Source organism: Aethina tumida, chromosome 5 (genome assembly GCF_024364675.1).
Source record: "Aethina tumida isolate Nest 87 chromosome 5, icAetTumi1.1, whole genome shotgun sequence".
Taxonomy (NCBI): Eukaryota; Metazoa; Arthropoda; class Insecta; order Coleoptera; family Nitidulidae; genus Aethina; species Aethina tumida.
The window spans coordinates 6284761-6306924 of NC_065439.1; the positions used below are offsets into that span (position 1 = coordinate 6284761).

Genomic DNA, 22164 nt, shown 5'->3' on the forward strand with positions numbered 1-22164 from the left:
AGCATTTAGTTAATGAATTCTCAAACAAGCGAAATACACAGCATATTTTATACAAGTTACATAATATATTACACTGATATTTTCAAATAGTTTAACGGAAAAGTAATGTTGTATATCAGGGGTGGCCAGCTCCACCCCAATGTATTAAAAAAATTTGTTCACAAAAATTATACTTATTGAAAAGTACAAAATATATGTATTGAATTTAAAAATTAAAAATTAAACATTTATTTTACTTCTCTTGATAATTCTGGAAGGAAAAGGGAAAAGGGGTACATTTATCGAGAGCCACAAATATCCCTTCAAAGAGCCTCAGGTTGGCCACCTCTGCTATATGTTAATAAAATCATAAATATCTTAGTTTATGTCAATAGGATTAATTCTAGTTCAAACAGATGAGAGAAAAATAAAGAATTTTTTTTCTAATTTTATACATTTTTATTAGTTTTTATAAATAGGGCTATTATATTTAATTTATGACTAACTGTGATAATAATTTACAAAAACTAAGTTTCTTTAATTTAGTCAATCTCTAATTTTCTCAAGAAGTGTTTCCAAAAATATGAAATACTTATTATATAATCGACAGGAGTAAATTTTTTGACCCGCAATTGACCCTTTGTTACGTATACCTGGGTTTTACGGCCTACATTTTTTTGGGGTGGAAAGTGGTAATGCCATTCTGCAGCTGACTGTACATAGTAATATTATTGTGTTTTACTTTACTTTTAATTAATATTGTTAGTAATAAACAATAATTATTATAATGTACTTAAATTTTACTCAAGATATAAAAATATAATTTCATTATATACCATTTTATCATTGAAGTAAATTAATCTTTAGTAACGTATAATAGATAATTTATGTATAAATTAACGAATGTTTTATGGTTTTTACTTTCTTAAAACATAGTTTTTATTAAGAACAATTCAAACAATTCGTCACAGTCTGATTAGGCCTGATTAATAAAGGGATTACATTACGAAACTGCTTTTATCAACGACTGTGAATATCTCGAATTATATATTAAATCAAATTATATATCAACAACAATGTTGAAGGTTCGCATCGAATTCCATATATTCAAGTTTGTGTAACGCTATAAGAAACAGGCAAAACTCTTGTTTACTTCGCTGATAATGTATTATAAACATGTGGGTCCAAGCAGTTCCGTTCCGATTCAGGAACCGAACCGTGCCGAGTCCAAAGGTGCCGAACGTGTTTCACGAAAATATCAAGTTCAGAGGGGTACGGTTTGCTGAATGGCCACACTGGACATATGTATCGAGCTGTAGGTTTTAAAAAAGAATTTCTAGAAGCAATACCTTAATGCTGTGTTTGCAATTTATTAAAACTACAAAGTGAATTATTAAAGGTTAGTATCCATTTTTTACTTGATTATGATAAGAAAATGTTTCATATGATCTTTAAAATACAATTTATGTTTTTCGAATATATTTTAAACAAAGAAACAAAAATAGAAAATAATTAATTTAATTTTTTTGTTTTGTTTAATTAATGGTACTTAATTTAACAACTAGTAATAATTATATTTGAATATGTAACAGACATAATTATAAACACATACAGTTATTTAGTTTCACACACAACACATTTCTCTTTGGGGATTAAGGTAACTGTATAAATGTTATGTTCATTTTGGTACCCGTAAATTGGTATTCATGCAATTGATTATATTTTGTTAGCCAGTCAGAAGAAATGTTAATTTCATTGTCATGAAGATACTATGAATGTTCTCTAATTTACATTTCAATATTTTAAATATTAAATTACTTAACATTTAATTAATAATAAAACGTTAATTTAAAAATTAGTCTGTTCAATAATTTTATTGAACTAATTAAGTTACAAAATAGTTTTTAACAAATGCATTAATTCAATTTCTTTTTGACTTCGCGTAAGCTAATATTTAAACATTTGATGAGATTTTGTTCACCGATATTTATTTAGCTTGTCTATGATGTGCAATTAGTACAAATATCACCTTGCTTATATATAATTAACTTTTACTATTTGTTTATTTCCTCTTAAGTACTGCAAGCCGCAGTCAATTAGATTTAGTCCACGGATCACTGTTCAATCTGTACAAACCTTAATTGTATTATCCGATAAACCAATAATAGAAATGTTTATTTTAATATACATATTGTAATATAATATGATTTGATTTAATTATTTTAATAAAAACAATTTACATATATTAATTTATGCCATATGATTAAAAATTTCTCTTCTGCATTGAAAGTAATTGTATAGTGGATATACGTATTGATTTATACGTATTTTAGTTAAATAATATATTTTTAAATTCATTAAATATTCTAAAAGTATTTCATTTTAAAAGCATATCGCCAACAAAGTTAAATCAAATTTTAACATTTTTTCAAACTTCATTGAAAACGAAGTGAGAAGGTCTTATTATATATATATATATATATATATATATATATATTTTTTAATACAGAAAATTAACATTGAGATGTTTACTAAAAGTAGTTGTTAATACATCACAAGGGCGTGTTAAATTTGTCTAAACATTATATATTTAGTAGATTTTAATAGTGGACAATAAAGCTGCAAGGATGTTAGTTTAGTTATCATGTCATAACTTATCATATTTTAATTAATAAACAATTCAACTTAATTATAGAATTATCATTAAACTCAAACTAATTTTATCAACATTTTCGAATTTTAATTATGTGAATTTCATTATAATAATTAAAAAATATATAATCATAAATATTTTATTAATCAAAGACAAGGTACTATAAATAGAAAATTAATAAGACCTACTGAAAATTCATTTAATTATCCATTTATTTCAAAGATTAGTTGAAAGTAATTATTGTGACTAAAAAATATAAGTATAATATCACATATATACAGTGATAATGACATTTGTCGGTATACAGAACAAATTTTATGTACTAGTGTACAAATACAAATTTCTTTAAGAAAAAAAAATGAAAAATCATTGATTTCAGAATTGCCAAAAATGTATGTTTGAATGTCTTTTTTAATGTATTTAGTACTTAGTGGCTAAGTTTCTATTTTTAACAACTGTCAAATATCGACGAGGCTTTTGGATACGTTTCCTGGGGAATTGAATTTAACGCTTCGTCCACCAGGAACCAGAGAGCTTCTTTATTAGTGATACTTTTACCCCTCAGAGCTATCTTCACAACGTGCCACAAGTTCTCGGTAGGATTTAGATCAGGTGATTGGACAGACTAGCTCAAAAGTTGAACATTATTGGGAGAGAACCATTTCTATGCCACCTTCGATGTATGTTTCGGATCGTTGTCTTATTGAAACATCCATCGCAGTCGCATATTGCCTTCAAAATATGACAACAGTCCTACTTAACACATTACAGTAAGACACTGCTGTCATTATTTCGTTAATACGGTACGTTGGACCGACACCTTGATAGGAGAAGCATCTCCATACCATGTTTTGCGGCCTACGGACATGTTGAGTTCCACAATCGGGGTGAAACAAATTATATTTGGTCTCAAATGACCAAATAATATTGCGCCATTTTTTCACTGGTCAATATGCACGCTCTTTAGTAAATTGTAATCGTTTTCTAATATTTTATTTCAATAGGAATCGGACTCCGATTGACCTTTTTGATTAATTAGCAATTTTTGAATAGTCGAAGTGTTAACAGTCAAATTAAATTCATTTTTAATATTTTTTGACAATGAAAAAGGATTTTTTTTACAAATATTTTGGCCTTTGTCCTCGCGTTTTCGTTTAAGGCTTATATTTTACTGTATTTCCGACGGTTATCGGCTATTTTACGGTACGAAAAATCTTTTTTATGTAGCTGTTTTATTTGCTTTAGACGTACAAAGGTGCAATGATCTGCTCTTCCCATTGTAACTAAAGTTGACTACGTGTTCATTTATTTTACTTAGGTAACAACTTGCATATCACATTTTTCATTTCAACATATTTCATAGTGTCCCTGTTATTTTTGACATGATAATGTTAATATCACCACAACTTAATATAAACATTTTTGACTATTAATAGAATTTAAAACCACTTGTTTTCAAATTCCTATTTAAATGTTTCTGAAAATACAATAAATTTTGTACTGATCTACGCAGTTATGGTTATTTGAAAAAAATATTTATTAAAGAATAACACATATTTTTGAAATAAAAAAGACCAACTGTACTTTCCTTTATTAATTTCAGTATATTCAACATTATTTTTTATTGCAGTCATGGACGATGGAGCAAAGGAGATTCTAGATTCATGAGATAGTTTTCTCATGACAAATGAATAATCAAATTGACATATATACAAAGTTAATCTGATACGAAAGAAGTGAAACTAAAGGTCAGTAGTCCAATATACATTTTAAATATATAAACATGTTTAAATAAAATATATTTACAGACCTATAACGTAATAGAATTTACTCTGGGAAGTAAAAATATTTGCAATAATAAACGTCTTGTAATTATAGTTGCTTGATCAAAATTTTCTGTCTTAAATAAGGTAGAATGAATAAATTTTCAATAATTTGTTGGACATTGAATTCTGTATAAAAATATTTAAATTTATACATTAAAAAGAAAAAAATTAAAATACTTTTCAGGCATGTTTGAAGAAACATTTGAAATACATTTCTTAGATGAAATTTGAGAAATTATATACACAATAGTAGACTAAATGGAACTTATTCTTAATTTCTTATGGATTAAGGATTATGGTTTGCAATAATCTCAGCTATAGATTTATAACTATCAAGAACATTTCATTTATAAGTACTTTGTGTTGTACAAGTGTTATTATGATTTAAAATATTTTCAGTTAAAAAACCACATCTAAAAGAAAGATGATTCAACTAATATATATTTATGACAAATTCATTATGCACGTGTTTATAATTTTTATGTTTTAGGTATTATAACAAGCTCCTCCGAAATTTAATAGGTCATTGTCACAAGAAGATTAAGGTGTGAAGTCTCTTTATACATTGTATTAATTGAAGCAATACTAAAGACAACAAGTGACCTGAAGAAATATCAGTATCTGTATACTAGATATGGGAAATTCCGCAACACAACTAATATTTAAAATAATAAGAAATCATGTGTGTTACTTAAAATAGGTAATGATTTATGTAACAAGCATAAATTATTAATTTCTGTTAAATTTTTATACATTGCATATTATAGGTATTTAATTTGTTGTTGTCAAAAATAAGGTTTATAACCTGCTGCTCCACAAACATTAGGGTTGTTAATTTGACAATTATTTCATCTGATTTGTTCGCTGAGATGTGTCTATTACTAACAGTCCTTCATCATTCCTTAAACTGAAAATACTTCATTAATAATTCAGACACTTTTACCACCAATTACAACTTCTTTTTCTGCATGATTTTGTGTTTGTTCCGAACAATACTAATCTTATCTAGCATTAGCTGAAGTTGAAGGTATCTTTCATAATGTCCAACTTCCTTTATTTCCTCCATCATCTTTTGATGTGGTTAAACAGACGTGTTGCCGTAGTTTACTTGTATCACTATAAATTGTGCATCTACAGAAAATACTCTAAGTTGTCATTTTTTAATTCTACAGACATTCAAGTTACTGACCACCGTAAACTTCAAATTTATAAATTTATAGAAATTTTACGAAGTAACTCTATTACTGCATAAGATCCTATGATTATTTCTATGTTGTAGTAGTCTGAAATTTTTTGGAGACACAAAGATCCTAACATTTAACTCTTGTGTTACCAAGGTTTTGACTGAACGAGTTTTACCAAAGAACAGTATTGACAGCGTCCAAATAACTTTTCTGCGTTTGACAAGATAGAAGCGTTTCCTGCGATAGCAAATGGTGTGATCTACTACTTTTTAGGGATACCATTTTGGGTTCGTTGTTCTTCTGGCTTATGAGGTCTTTCGTGATCGTAGTAAAGCTCTCTCTATTCTGTTGTAAATCCGTTCTGTCTAAGGTAACTTGAAAATTCTATTGACACGTACAATCGTCAGACGTTTCGAAAAGTGGTCTGCGACTCTTGCCATTGATCTCTCCTTCCAATTCAAAGTATATGCCCAAGTACATTTTCAATGTTGCAATTATTCTATATAAAAGAATCATTTAAATTTCCAGGATATATGGGGTGACATTTAAAATATTTAGAGTTGCCCCACATATTTGCAAATTTGTCAATAATTAATGATGTCTTTAATAAATAAGAATAATTACTGATTGAATGTACATCAGTTTTTGGAGGAATAATGACTACATATATGTCAACAACACATTCTGAAATTTCTGAGAAATTATATTTTTCAGAAAAACATTAGAATGTACTTCGATTAAATTTTTCTATTCATTTTTTTTCTATAAATGTTTAACCCTTCAACATTTTGAAGATATCCATCTTATCTTGAGTGTTAAAAACTTAAGCAATTGCTACTGACTTACATGGTCATAATATAGATAAGAAAGAAAAATTAACTATTAAAATAAACATTAACTATTAATATATTCATAACAAATCAAAGTATTTACGAAATGCAAAATAGTGCATATTAAAACATTTTAAATGTTATGAAATAATACACCCAGTGACTTTTAAAACATAGTAGTCCAAAGGAGTTAAGGGGATCTCGGTGGGCACATTTCTCTGCAAATTACTTATCAGAGTGTTCTTCCAGAAATCGTTCCGTAATTTTTACAGTGTTAACAAGAGCCGTATCGTTATTATTAAAAATGTCACATTATGGTGAAATCGATTCACAAAAACTCACAAACATGTACATTACCTCTAAATAGTACAATTACCAAAAAAAAAACAATCATACCACTATATATAATAAATAAAAAAAAAACAAAATATTTAAAATAAAAAAATAAAACAAAGAAGTCGCAGAAACACCAAATATCAGTTTGTTTATATCAACTTACCCAACCATATGATACATTGATATATATCAAATTAATATTGTGTATTGGCCCATAGAGCCAACAAGATTTTCGCAATAGTTGAGCCTTCTGGTTTCCTCCCAGACCTCAATGCAATGGTTTTGCAAGGCTTAGGAGGTGCGCGCATTCCGGTTGTCCCATCTTTGTACCATGAGCACCCAAAGGTTCGCAATAGGATTCAGATCCTGAGACTTTGGAGGCCATGGTATTCGATTTACCTCAGGGAGCTGAAGTAACCATTCCCTCAAAACGTGCGCACGGTGTATTGGGTAGTTATCATCAACAAAGTTAGGCATGTCTTTTGCCGAATACACCGCACGCACTGTAGGCAACATTATTTCATCCAACACCCCGAAGTAATTGACGCGAGGCGGAAGAAATGCTAGTTCCCCTAGACCATCTTCCTTCGCCAAGTTACAACCTCCCATAATCCGACGATTTAAAACATTTTTCATTCGAATACACGGTTGTACTAAAATCAAAATAACGATACTGTTCCGCAAACTCTATACGTTTTTGTTTATTTCCTTCAGAAAGTTGAACATTCATTGCTGGCCTACGATTATGTATCCCCTCTTAGTATAATGCCTTCCTGACCGTTGTGGTACTGACGCCAAATTATGCCGCAAAATTTGACGTGCAAGTAAACGGATTTGCAGTAACGGCATTTACTAAATGCCTCCTATAGACTTCCCCTATTTGAGGCGGCCGGCCCGTCCGCGACAGAGCGGTTACCCTGTGTTCCGCCTCACAATTTTTTCTCCACCTCTTGGTAGTTTCTCTCTAAGAGATAACGGAAAAAATATTGATATTTTAATGAATGATTCTCTTCCTTCGCTACACATAAAATTTACTAAACTAGAGATCTTTTTAAAAATATCATGCAGGGTACCCCCGAAATATATGTAGAGGCTCTCCTCCTCTGCTACATACACAGTTTCTTAAAGAAAAATAATAATAAAAATGAAATTGTTGTACCAAACCGACAAACAACAGAAAACCTATTAACAACAAAGATATACAAAATTGGTGAGAGCATTACACACTTTATATGGTCCATTTTTGTAAAGTGACTGAGTTGTCATTAATATCCTAATTCTCTATTTGTGTGCCACGACATTTAATTTTACACGCTACCAATGCATCTATTTTCTCTTTACCCAATCGATTTCTTTTTTTTGTAACTATGTCGGGAAAAACTGAAAAAGTTCTTTCAGTATCAGCATTCGAGTTAGGTAATGATTGAATCGCGTTAATGATGTTAAACAAATGACTGAAATAAAAATGATTGTTTTCATTACCTAAGGTCAAAATATTCTTACACTCCTCATTGAAATTTGCATCTTTCAGTTCTACCATTTTTGAGGAACATGTTTAGGAAGATCGCACCATTCTTTATTTAACTCCTCGATGTCGATATCAACATTCAATATTGTAGATACAGATACCACCGAGTTAAAATTACCGTTTATAAATAACATTATCGATAATTTCCACAGGATAGACATTTTTTATTGGGGGCCGGGTGTACTGACTCCAATGGTGGACTGGGGGCCGCACTCGTAGATGGTATCGGTGAAACAGTCCTCTGCGTTCTCCTCTCTGGGTGGCCGAAGGAGATGGTGACGTCACGGATGGTCGCCTCCACTTCTGCGCTGGTGTTCGCGAAACTGGGGGACAGGGAGGCCGGGCAGGGCTTCGGAGGGTCGTGCTATCTGATACACAGGGCACAATGCTCACCGGGGTTGGCACAAAAAAAGAAGAAGGAGAAACGGGCCCATGATTTCTCGACCAGTTCCTTCTTCGCGATCTCCAGATACTTCTTATAAATCGACTTCTCCCTCCGCGATCTCACTTGATGAACCGTGAGACCGGTAACGGTAGACATCTCCTTGAGTGAGACGCCTCCCAGACTTCGATTCCAGCCAGCTGCTGGAGGACTACACTCTCGACTGGGGGCTGCGATGCCTGTTCAGTCGCTGCACATAGGTCAGGGTGTGCTCTGCGCTCGTGCTGTCTGACTTGAGCATAGGTAGGAAACGCCCTGGAACAGAATTGGCACTTACCTCGATCGCGGCACTCTCGGGATGACGTGTGAGAATGCAGGCGGGTTTTCGTGAGGAAACTCTGTCCAGTTGCTGCACGTCAGTGGAGGAACTGAGGTCCCAAAATACGATATCTTGGTCCCTCTGATGCACGTCTTCGCTGTACTCCTCCGTGTTGTATCCTTGCCCTGGGTGGTCGGGGCAGGGGGTGTTGGAAACCAGGCTCTTAGCCGGTATAGAGGGTTCTATACGTTACCGACTCTGAGTTGTGTAAACACGGAACCGACCAGGGTATGCAGCCAAACTCCTCAAACGGATTGAGCTGGAAAGATCGCTCTGAAAAGAGCGAGTTAATAAATATACCACTTATTTACCGCTAATCGCCCAGTATAGCTCACGCCGATTAACTTCTCGTTTGACCACAAGAGAGTCATCGTTGTCACGTAATGTGTTAAAATATGATAAAATCGCTATATAAAATTGAAAACAATTTGACTGAATTTCTTTAGCCAATTTTCTCTGTTCTTCGTAACCAACACACAAATTCTGCACAATGTTGTTACATTCTTCACCACAATTGATATTTTCTAAATGATTAGTCGAAACATTGAGTTTAACTTGTCTTATACATAAATAATAAGTGTTGCGGGCTTTTCACCGCCATCCTCCACGTCTCCAAAAATTAGCGGGGGACACCATACAATAACATTTATTACCCCAATTGTCATACATCATATCTTACAGACTATTTGCATACATAAACTCCTACATATTATTCTATAACTACAACGATTGCCATAAATCTTACGAACTATACCTATACATTAAATCTTACTTTCCCTTTGCAAAATCAAACATTGAAATGAAAATGTGGGTGGTCGCAAATCCGATTTGTCTAGTTGTAATGCAAAGGGTTATGGCCTTGAAAGTATTCACTGCTTCTAAGCGGTCGGCAGCACTTTGGCCATCTCTCACTCCTGGGAAGAGCTTACGTCTGAACTCTTCGCCTAAGTCATTCTCAGTGATCTTAGACTGTTTATGACGGAACGTCTCCATACGCTGTTGTTGGTATCCGCGTCTTGGTGCATTCCATTTTCCTCTACCTCTGCCATGAAAATCGCTTGGTGGTAAAGCGTTTCTAGCATTGGCATATCCTTTACGGTAGTCCTCATGGACTACACGTTTAGCGAAACTCTATCCAGTTTCCTGTGGTAATTGGTCCATTTTGATATTTGGCGGGTCTGAAATCAGGATCCCAAATTCGTTACGAACTATACCTATACCTATTCAATAAATCTTACAGGTTCCTACATGTTATTCTATAACTACAACGATTGCTATAAATATTACAAAATATACCTATACATTCAATCTTAATAACTATAGCTATACCTATACATTATGTCTTACGAACTATACCTATCCATCACTAACCAAGGTTATCAATAGATACTGGGGCCAGTGTCCATTTTCCAGGAGGATCCCCCAGCGATTAGGTAGGCTTTATTACCCCCGCCGCCCACTCACAGACCTTCGTGACATCTCGCTCATTTACCCTCCTTTCATCCCTCAATCTTAAGTTTCCGTTCCCGTACTTTTCTCAGATGCTCTCTCTCATCACCCTCCTGTCCATTCCCTCACACTCATTTATAATATGTTCAACAGTTTCCATCCCCATTCCACACTCACACTCATCCCTATCACTCAAACCAAATCTCCGCAGGTTGCCATGACCTGTCACGAGTTGTGTCGTCTCATGGGTCAGGTCGACCCCTGCGAGACCCACTCTTTCTCACCACCTATACAGTTTTCTTCCCTTATCACTCTCCCTCCATTCATTCTGCCACATCCGCTCCACCCTTTTCCATATTTTCTTCTTCTCTTTCCTCTTGTCAAACGGATAGTCTTCTGGATGACAAAACTCCTCATCTGCTGCCCTCTTACATTCCCGATTTCGAAATGTTTCAATAGATCAGGTTTTAGGAAATGTCGTGGGATTGACGTAAGCACCCTTTCTGTAACTATGCAGTAAGTGAATACTTGTTTCCGATGACTGAAAAAACGTATTGTCTTAAAATAATTTAAAATAAATTTCAAAAAACACAGATTGGCTTTGGTAACTTGAGCAATAAATATTGTAAACCAGTCCTGCAATGTTCTATCAGAATTTTGTATTACTCTAGGGTCAATAACACTTGTATCTTGTGTTTTTACTTACTACAACTTGTTTACTTGTCATATCAGCTAAATAAGCGACTATGGTCGACCAACAAAACAACAAACGTTCAATAGCTTGATGTTGGGTCAACCAACGTGTGCTGTTATTTTTTATTAATTTGCATTCTAGATTTTGTAAACTTGTCAAAAATCAAATGCAGTTTCCCGTTTTGGACTATCACGCACAAATTTTATAATAAATGTTATTAATTCAATAACCCTCGGTGACATTTGTTTCCAAGCTTTTTCACAATTGGATATGTATGAGAAGGGCAAGGAAGTTTAATCACGTTAGAACAAGCCTTGTTAAGTCGTGTAAAAAATGAATTTTTGCTTCCAATCATCACGGACGCATTATCGGAAGACACTGAGGAGATGTTGGAAAGTGGAATCTGGTACTTTCTCATTTCTGAGATTTCCGCTGTTGCCTTCAGTTTTAATACTGTCAATGGATCTGTGCGCACATTCATCGTCTTTTCATCAATAAATCGAGTTTGAAATGTCATCCATTTTTGTCGTTGTACCGGTTCGGTTAACTCTGTCTTAACTTTTTCGCATTTCCGAATAACCCTCAGGTAATTCAAAATTACTCTCGTCGACAAAATCGCTGCTGTTTGAATCATTATGATTACGAAGTCGATGTCGTGGAATATTCATCCTACCCCCAAGACATGAAAGTGACAATTCACATAATTTACATTTAAACAAATGAATATCATTTGGTTTGAAAAGCGGCTCCACAAAAATTTGAACTCTTGACTTTTTTCATTTCGCATCTTTTATTTGCAGGAATTCCACAAGCAATATTTTCGTGAGTTTTAGTTTTTATATGTCTTTTAATTGTAGATAGATTTACCACTTCCACTTCCTAAATGCAAAAACCTACATGTTTCAACCAGTTTTTGTTAAATTCTAATATTTTAATTAATAAAGATAATTACAAAAAAAACTAACTAATTCCTACTAACAAAAACTAAATTAAAAATAATGATAATAACAAAATAAAAATAAAATTAAAATCCCCGAATAATCTATAATAATAATAATTTCAAACGTAACAAATAGCGAGACATTGTGAATAATAATACCTAAACACATTTTACTAATTTGGATTTCTTTTATAAAAACATTTTTCTATTTTGTCGAAAGCAATAAACTCATAGATTAAATTTATTAATTATTTATAAAATCTTACCTCTACACCAATTCCTCTGTTTAATAATTAAATTAACACTCCAAGTGAAATTAAATTTCCATTAGAATCATTGTTTTCACTTTAATTAGTCTTTTTCAATCACTTTCAAATTCACTACAACTATCTGCAAAAACCACTATGCAACATAATGTAAGTATTTCTCCATTATAAAGTCCAAAATAATAAAAATAATTGAATCATTGTATTAATAAGTTATTACTTGGTAATAAAAAAAGTCCAGGAGAACTTCTACGAAAATCTATGAGATATTTTATTCGGTTCGAATGACGTTATTCTTGTAGGGGTGTCCAAACGCCTTTTACACGGTTGGTGTTGAGTGAGTGAGCAAGGGGGGCCAAGCGAATAGGGACGGAGGGGCAACAGCCGATGATAGACGTTTGGAATCGTCGAAAAGGCACGACCTTTATGTTTGGGGTTGTAGGGATTTTTAATGTTTAATTTTAAAAATAGGTAATGGAAATTCCCCAAAAATTTCTGAGATGTATAGGGAATATTTAGTGATTTTAGTAATTTACTAGATTTTAGAATGGCGAAAATTCAGTAGTTTTTAGGTTAGAGAAGAGAGCGTGGTCGATGAATGTTAGTACTTTGAGAAAGTATATTTCTGGTAAGAATCTTTTTATATACCACTATATATAATTTAATTGTTTGTATTTGTTATTGTATATTATTTTACATAGCTTATTAGAATGTTGTTTATTTAAATTATTCAATCATTGAATTTAATGTAAAATTTTTCTTAATTCATTTCATTTTTGCTGGTTAGTTATTATTTTTGCCAAATTTCATAAAGTTCTTATACAGCAGTTGTAATAATTACATTACGGTTTTAGGTTAGATGACCTCTTGAAAAGATGTATCTTTAAGGATCCCCAATGCAAAAAATACTTTCAGGTATATATATAATAATAATATAATAGAATAAATTTTATAATGGATTTTTCTCAGCAATTTTTGGTTAGAATAGAAAATATTGTAGTTATTCTAAATGTTCTAACAAATATCAATTTTAAGAATAAGTCTTTTTCCTGTTCCACTACACATTTTCTACAGTTCTTTCTACTTTTATTAGTATTAATAATGTTCAAGTATCCAAAATTCCTAGTTCTAGTTTTTGCCCTATTCTTTCAAATAATTCATATGGTAAATCTGTATCTTTCATCTGTGTCAAAATTAAAAGCTTAAATTAAGATTAGAAAACATTTGTTCTGATTTAATTCTGGTTATATAGTATGTATATTTTAATGTTTTTTGTTTTTACCATTGATATATAATAAAGTTGATGTGAAATATTTAATTGTTTTGTTTTTATATACCTTTGGAAAAACCTAACCTATACACATTTGAAATTGAAAATTTTAAATGAAAGGTTTCCCGTCCTAAAAAAGTGACAGATAAACAAAATATGTAAGAAAAGGCAACGCCGCATTCAAAATGGCAACATGGCTACATCCCGAAATCGTGCCCAGTTATGTTTCTCGTTTATAACATTGAGTTGGTACTTCTTAGGTTTTCTATGTGAGTGAGATTTGTCACATTTTGCGTGAATTCGGATTATGTGGATTTGTTGATATATATTGATACCTTGAGTGTTTTATAGCCAGTATTACATTTAACTACATCAATTGAGAGTATATAAAGTAAGAATTTATAGGTTAAAAAATATACACGTGGTGTATAAAATAAATGTGCTTTAGATTAGTTTGGCGTGGGTTTGGGTTGAATGTTTTGTATAAAATAATAATAGTAGTAATAAAAATTGTATAATATGTACATTTTATACAATTTTTAAATCTCGTTTGTGTGTATAACGTAAGTAGCAATAGAAAAATATTTAATGGGGATGTATAAAATAATTCTGTTATTTATTAGATAATATAAAATGGATGATTTGATTATGCTTAACATAATTGAAGACCTTGGTGAAGAACATTTAATTGATCCTCTACGCCACGTTGGTGACCCTATTACAGAATTGAGTGAGGTTCAGTTTATTAAGCTGTTTCGGGTATCATAATATTTTGAAACAATCCATTCTTTTATGAATCCTCATTCTAATTCAAAAGGTTTATCTGTCAATACTCGTGTAAGTAAATTAAAATTTATATTCATAAATTGCAGGTACTTGCAGCTTTACGATTTTATGCCTCAGGTAGTTATCAAGCAGATATTGGATGCAACTGGTTTATCGGAGTTTCTCAACAAAGCATTAGTAACTGCCTCCAAGAAGTAACAAATGCATTGAATCATCCTGAAGTTCTTAACAGATTTATAAGATTTCCCCAAAATGTTGAGGAGTTAAATATTATTCTAATATCATTCTTGTTTTTCTGAAAAATATAATTTCCCAGGAGTCATAGGATGCATTGATTGCACTCATGTAGCCATTTTCCCCCCAAAAATTGATGAATATGTTTTTGTCAATAGGAAAGGATATCATTCCATTAATGTTCAATTAGTAATTATACATAATAATTATTAAAGGCATTATTAATTAATGAGAAAATTGCAGATATGTGGGGCAAATCTAGAAATTTTAAATGTTATTGCTAAGTATCCTGGAAGTTCACATGATTCATTTATATGGAATAATAGTGATATTCAGAATGTACTTAGAAATATCCATCAGGCTGGAATGTATGGATATTATTTATTAGGCAATATGTGCAAGATGAAAAATAAATTAAATAAACTAAAATTAAATATTATATAAATATTAATATTATTTATATTAAATTGTAGGTGATTCTGGATACCCTTTAAGGCCTTGGCTTATGACTCCTTTGGAACATGAACCTGCTATGAATACTCCAGAACATCACTATAATAAAGCCCATAAGAGGGTTCGTAGCATTATAGAACGATGTAATGGATTATTTAAAGCAAGGTTTAGATGTTGTCGGAAGGATAGAATCCTTCATTATGCACCTGAAATGGCATGCAAAATTATAAATGCATGTGTTGTTTTACACAACATTTGTATTAAAAATAATTTGATTTTGCCAGAAGATGAAAATGAAGATGATCATGCGGATGATGGTATATATCTTTTAAAAGAACTTTTAACAAGTTTTAAATAATTAATTTTTATTTGACAATTTATTAGAAATAGTAGGAATAAATCCTGAACTGGCAGCTGGTAAAGCAACCCGTAACCGCTTAATTACAGCTCGATTTCAAACAAATTAAAGAGCATCGATGGGTCAAGTATATTGAACGAAAAGGTAAAATAAAAAAGTTTATAAAAAACTTGAATTTTCAGTTGCACCTCAAGGATTTCACAAAAATTAAATGTAAATAAAATAATAAACTATGCTTGTATAACAAAGTATAATCAATAAAATAAAAAAAAAGAAAATTCCGAAAATAAATTTTAACAAAAATAATAACAAAAACAAATAATTAACGAGACTCTGCTAATTTGTTTATAGCTTCGGCCATATGTTCTAAAGCAACAGCCTGGGCAGTTTGAGTCAAGGCCTGTGCATTTGATGCTGATGACGAATTTAAGGCACTCACAATATTCCTCAGAGCCTCCATCTTCTGTCTATGGTGCCTTTCCTTCATCTCAATTTTTTTTTTAATATTTGGCATACTTTTCATAAGCATCATATGTTTTTTGCCTCCATGTACATTGCAAGAGCTGGCGCGGTACGTCTGGAACTGACTTAGGCTCCGGCACGTCCGAAGCTGACGATGGCCCCGGCACGTCCGAAGCTCATGAAGGCTCGGGCACGTTCGGAGCTGATGAAGGCCCCGGCACGTCCGGAGCTGACGAAGGCCCCGGCACGTCCGGAGCTGACGAAGGTCCCGACACAGGGTCCGACTTACCCGGAGGAAATTCAAATTTAACAACAGGTACGGGGACATTTGCAACTCCTTCAACAGATGAGGGTTTAATGAGGCAGGCAATTTCTGCCTCAATCCGGCTAAGGCAGCAAATTTTTGGCTCCTCCAGTTTTCGATATTTCTTTTTTTTGAAAGGCTAGTTTCGATTTGGTCCTGGCAGATATGTCGGACCACGTCTGTCATAATACATAAGTTGACAGTAAAAGTTGTGTTTTATTGTTCAATTTATACACTAACCTTCCTCCATCCCTTCCAAGTCTTTTCGGGCCCCGTCATCCTGTTAAGTATAGCTGTGACTTCCTGCCACAGCTCGACGTATTTAACGGATGAAAATTCCGAAGTAAATTTTTTTGACAGTAATATTGGATTTTCAGTGATAAATTTCACTAATTGCTCTTTTTGTATCGCAGTGACTTTCATTTTGAAAAAAAATTTCAAATTTGAAACGTATATTAACCTATATATTCTAATTCCCCTAAAATGTTACCAGGTACAAAGACGAAAAGCGCTGTTGCCACGTTGATTTCGGGGGGTTCGTGGTAGACCCCCTGGTGTATGTTTTTCTGGATAAAAGAGGGAATGTTGGAAACACTTCTGTTCAGTAAACTTAATTAAAGTAAAATATGCCTTTAAGGTGTAAATAAGATAATTCTTCTATTATAAAAGAAATTTTCTCTTTTGGTCTTTATTAATCTGAGCTAAATTGTTATTATTGTTACTATTTTTATTGAACCAGAATTGATATAAAATTAAAACACTTTATACCAAAGACATGTGCAACCTCTAAATGTTAACATTTACCGGAAATCTTATTAATCTGAACTAAATTGTTATTATTAATTATTATTATTATAGAACTATTTTATCCATAAATTAAATATAAATTTTCGAATTTTTCATTTGTTTTATGTAGACATCAAACTAATACTGAAATATTTTATTAATTATTTCTTATGTATTCCATTTCTACTATAATAAAAGTAAGTTATTTCAAGTTATAAAATGTTTCATTATTAAAACAGTCAAATAATTATATTTAATTATATTGTTTGGTTTAAACTAATTTAAAGTTTTCGTTTAATATTTAAATTAAACACAACATTTGTTTTTAATCAACATCCTTTTTTAATATTAACATTTGAAATCAGTTCAATTTAACAAACTTAATAATTCAGTAAATAATTTGAAGTTGTTCAAATATATAAGAAAATTTCTCTTTTGGTTTTCATTAACCTGAACTAAATTGTTATTATGATTATTATTGAACCAGTCGTGCTGTGGAATTAATAAAGTCTATACCAAATTTATTCTAAAACGTACTAATGTTTAAGATTTATCAGTAATTTTATAACTGAATATTATTTTCCACACTTTAGATATAAACAAATGTTTATTCTTATTTTATAGTCCAAACAAAATGCTTAATATGATATCTGCAATAATGTTCCTACAAATATATTGTTAATTTTTAAGCTTTACTTATTCTGTAAATAATTATTTCTAATAGATTAAATATGTTTTGCATTTGAAATATGCACATGCATGCACTAAATTTGTATTAAATAATTTAGAATTTAATGAACAATTTGTACGGTGAGCAATATTAATATTAACAAAACGTTTAATTAATTAACACAATTGTGTTTGAAATTAAAATCATAGTTTTTCTCTCAGAATTATTTTAATAATTATATAATATATTTTTACAATTAATTTAACCATAAATAAATATTTTTTGTTTATTATATTGTCACATATGAGCAGTAAGGTATTCCCGACTGTTTATTATTGTTTATAGTAACATTATATTTGACATTGACTCTGATTTGTACTACGTGCTAAATAAGGAAATCATCGGTGTCATGTGTTAGTAAACATTAACGTATTGTTTAATTAACTAAATTATAAATGTAGAACAGTTGACTAGTTAAGGAGACGGAGGATAAGTGGATAGTGAGATAAAAGGTGGAGAACAATCATGTAAGGTTTAGTGTCATCCCCATCCTTAAAAATGGTCCTTAGCGTAAGTTAAAATAAGTATATTGTTTATTTCCTATTAGTAGTATTTGTTAATAAAGTATTTGGTGTATATTTGGATTCTGTGTTTATCTGAGATACTCCCCAACCTCCAATAAGTTATAGGTGTGACAATATTATTATTATTGTTTATTTTATAATTGTAGTTATATTATTAATTTCATAAAATTATTTTGAAACAAAAATGTACTATATTCAGACCAACTCCAAAATTTTATCCTAATAATGCAACGTCGTCAAATAATGCCGACCGGAATCTTATTCAATACGGCAGTCACGTTTCGATTCGGAAAACGATACATGCCGAACGTGGTGAACGAAAACGAGCACTCCAAAATCGTCTTAGTCTCGAAAAAGTCGGTTTGCTGAAAGGCCACACTGTACGAATCCCGTCCAATGATACAAATGGTGAGAATCTAGGACAGTTTGCAACTAGTTTATGAATGTTTTATTACATTTTATCTATGTGTGGAACGTACTAGAATATTGTGTGCTTAATATAATTAATACGTAAATTGCTCTGCGAACCGTTGTTAGACTCGCCGAGCAGCATACGTGGTGGAAGCAGTGCAGTGTACTTCGTGTTGTTAAATAGGTAGTATCGTAATGGATGCAAAAATGAAATTGCAACAAACAAGGCGGATTGCCGCCTATGCAACGACCTTTATTTTTCTGAGTGCTGCTTTAAAAAAAAAGAATGCAATGAAATAAGAAAAAGACGATGGTTGATGTCCTCTATATATAAGAGTCGAAATAGGCAAGTAAAACAACTTGCGAAACGGTAGAAAATAACTGGAATACTTAACTTATTACGTAAATATTAACTATTAACTATTAATAAAGCATTAAAAAATATTTTTTGCAGATATAATGTCACAAACATGTTAGACGATTTACGTCGTGAGCCATCAAATTATTTTGAAAATTTTTGTCGAATGTCAGCCACAGATTTTGAATTATTGCTAAGTAAAATAGGCCCAGTTATAGCCAAAAAGGATAAAAATATGAGAAAAAATATACCTATTCAAGAAAGGTTGGCTGTAACACTAAGATTTTTAGCTACTGGAAATAGCTTTCAAAGCCCGTCAACTTGTTTAAATTTTCACCACAAACAGTATCTCGATGTGTACAGGATGTATGTAGAGCGCTGAATGAAGAACTCAAAAATAAAATAATGGTAAGTATGTTCAACTTTTTATTAATAAATTGTAACTGAAATAAACATTAATGATAACATCTATAATATAAAAATGAATCGCAAAATGTGTGGGTAAGCGCATAACTCAACAACGCCTGGACCAATTTGGCCAATTCTTTTTTTAAAATGTTCGTTGAAGTCCAAGGATGGTTCTTACGGCGAGAAAAAAATCGAATAATTGCCGGGAAATATCAACCAACCGCGCCTTTGCAACGGCACACGGTTAGCGATAAAAAAACTACTAAACAAAGTGATAGAAGCAACTATATTGAAAGGAAAGTATAAAGGAGAAGATGTTCTCATACCGCGCATCCCAATAATTCCGACTGATGTGCCATTTGAGTTTAAACGACTACAGTTTCCAGTGCGGCTTGCTTTTGCTATGACCATAAACAAGTCCCAGGGGCAATCATTAAGTGTTTGTGGTATTAATTTGGAAAACCCATGTTTCTCACATGGTCAATTGTATGTTGCCTGTTCCCGTATTGGAAAACCATCAGATTTGTTTGTCTATGCGCCAGGTAATCAAACAAAAAACATCGTTTATCACAAAGCACTACAAAGAAAATAGAACTAATTTTTTTTTGTTAATAATTATGATTTACATGATTAAAATTACTTACTTTTAAATGCTTATAGTGTTTTATTTAATTATTTTTAATTCACACCAAATTATTACCAGGGTGACGGTTCTGTTCAGGATAATTTTTTGCAAAGAATATAAAAAAGGTAGGAACAAAACACTGCCAGATTACAAATTTTTTTGACAGAACGAAATCTGTCGGGTCAGCTAGTTTTAAATATAAATAAATGAAAGCTTTTTTATAATAGTTATCTAATTATCTAAGACATCTGTATATCTAAATTTAACAAATTGGGGTCTTCGCTTGATTGTATTGTATTGCACTGAGACCCTTCAGGGTTTGATTGTAAAGGGGTATAATTTCCCAAGAGTGAAGGCGGACCAGAAGTATCCACTGCATGAGACATGGATGAGTATTCCATGGGTTGATTAGATGTGGATGGGTATCCCACAAACTGATTTAAAGTAGATGGATGATATCTTGGGAACTGACCGAACGAATGCATATTACTATATTGAGGGTCCTGAAACGAAAACTTTTGCTTATGCACATGCCGAAACATTAATTGGTCGATTTCCAGCATTTTAACTCCTCTGCTAAATGGATCTAAAGATCTCAGTTTTGTTGCAAGCAATTCGCCATATAAGGAACATTCATCTGGAGTAGATGATTCCGGTTCGGCTACTTTTTTTAAGAGTAGCAAAGCTTCCTCCATTCTACTTTCATTAGTACTCATCTTTCTCTTTTTTCCCTTTTTCTTAACATCAGTATCAAATTCGTCTTTACTATCTCCATTCTTTGAAGTAGATGGGGTAGATGGAGCTGTTGTTGAACTATTTTCTTCGTATAGTTCATTGTTTCCTATTATGTTATCGATATCCTCTACTACCTGACATAAAAACCAAATAATGAGCAAGACTATATGAAAAAAAACTGGAAGCATTAAAATCATTTGAGGGCACTACAAGCCTATTATGAAAACGTTTTTATACACAGCTATTCAATGGTATTAAATTCTCTTGTGACTTCGAACTACTAAGTTTCAGTAAAAATATGAAAGTTGTTATTGAGATCGAAATTAAAATTAAATTAATAAAAAAGTGTTAATTTCACATTTTTTACTCAATGATATATTTTTAGTTACCTAACACACCAGATGAATGGCGTAAGGTTGCCCAAGAGTTTAAAAAACAATGGGATTTTCCGCATTGTTTGGGCGCTATAGACGGAAAACACATAATTATCGAAGTTCCAATAAGCACCGGGACCGAGTTTTTCCACTATAAGGGAATTTTCAGCATTGTACTTATGGCATTAGTAAATGCTAATTACGAATTTATATACGTTGATGTTGGATGCCAGGGAAGAATTAGTGACGGTGGTGTATACCGATTTACCACTTTATACCACAAACTACATAAAAATGAGTTAAATTTGCCTCCAGATGAACCTTTGACTTTATGGAAGATACCATTGGCATATGTGTTTGTGGGGGATGATGCGTTTGCTTTGTCCACTCATATGTTAAAACCATATGCTGGAGTTTACGACAAAGGTAGCCCGAAAAGAATTTTTAATAATCGCCTTTCTCGCGCTCGAAGAATAGTAGAAAACACGTTTGGTATATTGGCATCCATTTTTAGAGTGTTCAGAAAACCCCATAGAGTCACAGAAATCACCATGACGTGTTGCTACACAATCTTTTACGTAACAGCAGAACGTCTAACGGAAGATATTTATCCCCAGATTTATTAGATCATGATAATAATGGTCAGCTGAGGAACCAGGAATAAGTCCTGGGTCATGGAGGGAAGGATATGAAAAAATGACTTCGTTCTTACCACCTCAACAAGTTTCTAAAAGACCTGGACAACAGGTTAAAGATATAAGGGACAGTTTTGCAAATTATTTTTCAGGGCAAGGCGCTGTACCATGGCAACATAAATTTTGATATTATAAAGTCCAGAAATACGTTTAAATAAAATCCTATCATTATTCGAATAGTGTTTTATTCAAGACCTTCATTTCA

At 32.1% G+C, this 22164-nt stretch overlaps 1 protein-coding gene and 2 long non-coding RNA genes across 3 annotated transcripts; all 3 read left to right on the forward strand.

The window, feature by feature from the left end:
• The first annotated feature begins 1204 nt into the window (after positions 1-1204).
• On the forward strand, positions 1205-5098 carry LOC126265538 (uncharacterized). Its single transcript, XR_007548031.1, has 3 exons — positions 1205-1378; positions 4263-4380; positions 4949-5098. It is a non-coding gene; the product is annotated as an uncharacterized LOC126265538 (long non-coding RNA).
• A 9699-nt stretch (positions 5099-14797) lies between these two features.
• LOC126265539 (uncharacterized) lies at positions 14798-15662 on the forward strand. Its single transcript, XR_007548032.1, has 3 exons — positions 14798-14925; positions 14980-15506; positions 15574-15662. It is a non-coding gene; the product is annotated as an uncharacterized LOC126265539 (long non-coding RNA).
• A 3256-nt stretch (positions 15663-18918) lies between these two features.
• LOC126265673 (uncharacterized) lies at positions 18919-21819 on the forward strand. Its single transcript, XM_049967918.1, has 4 exons — positions 18919-19166; positions 19219-19492; positions 21276-21690; positions 21779-21819. The coding sequence occupies exons 2-4, from the start codon at positions 19235-19237 to the stop codon at positions 21817-21819; spliced, it is 714 nt and encodes a 237-aa protein (XP_049823875.1). The 5' UTR covers positions 18919-19166; positions 19219-19234.
• Positions 21820-22164: the final 345 nt, after the last annotated feature.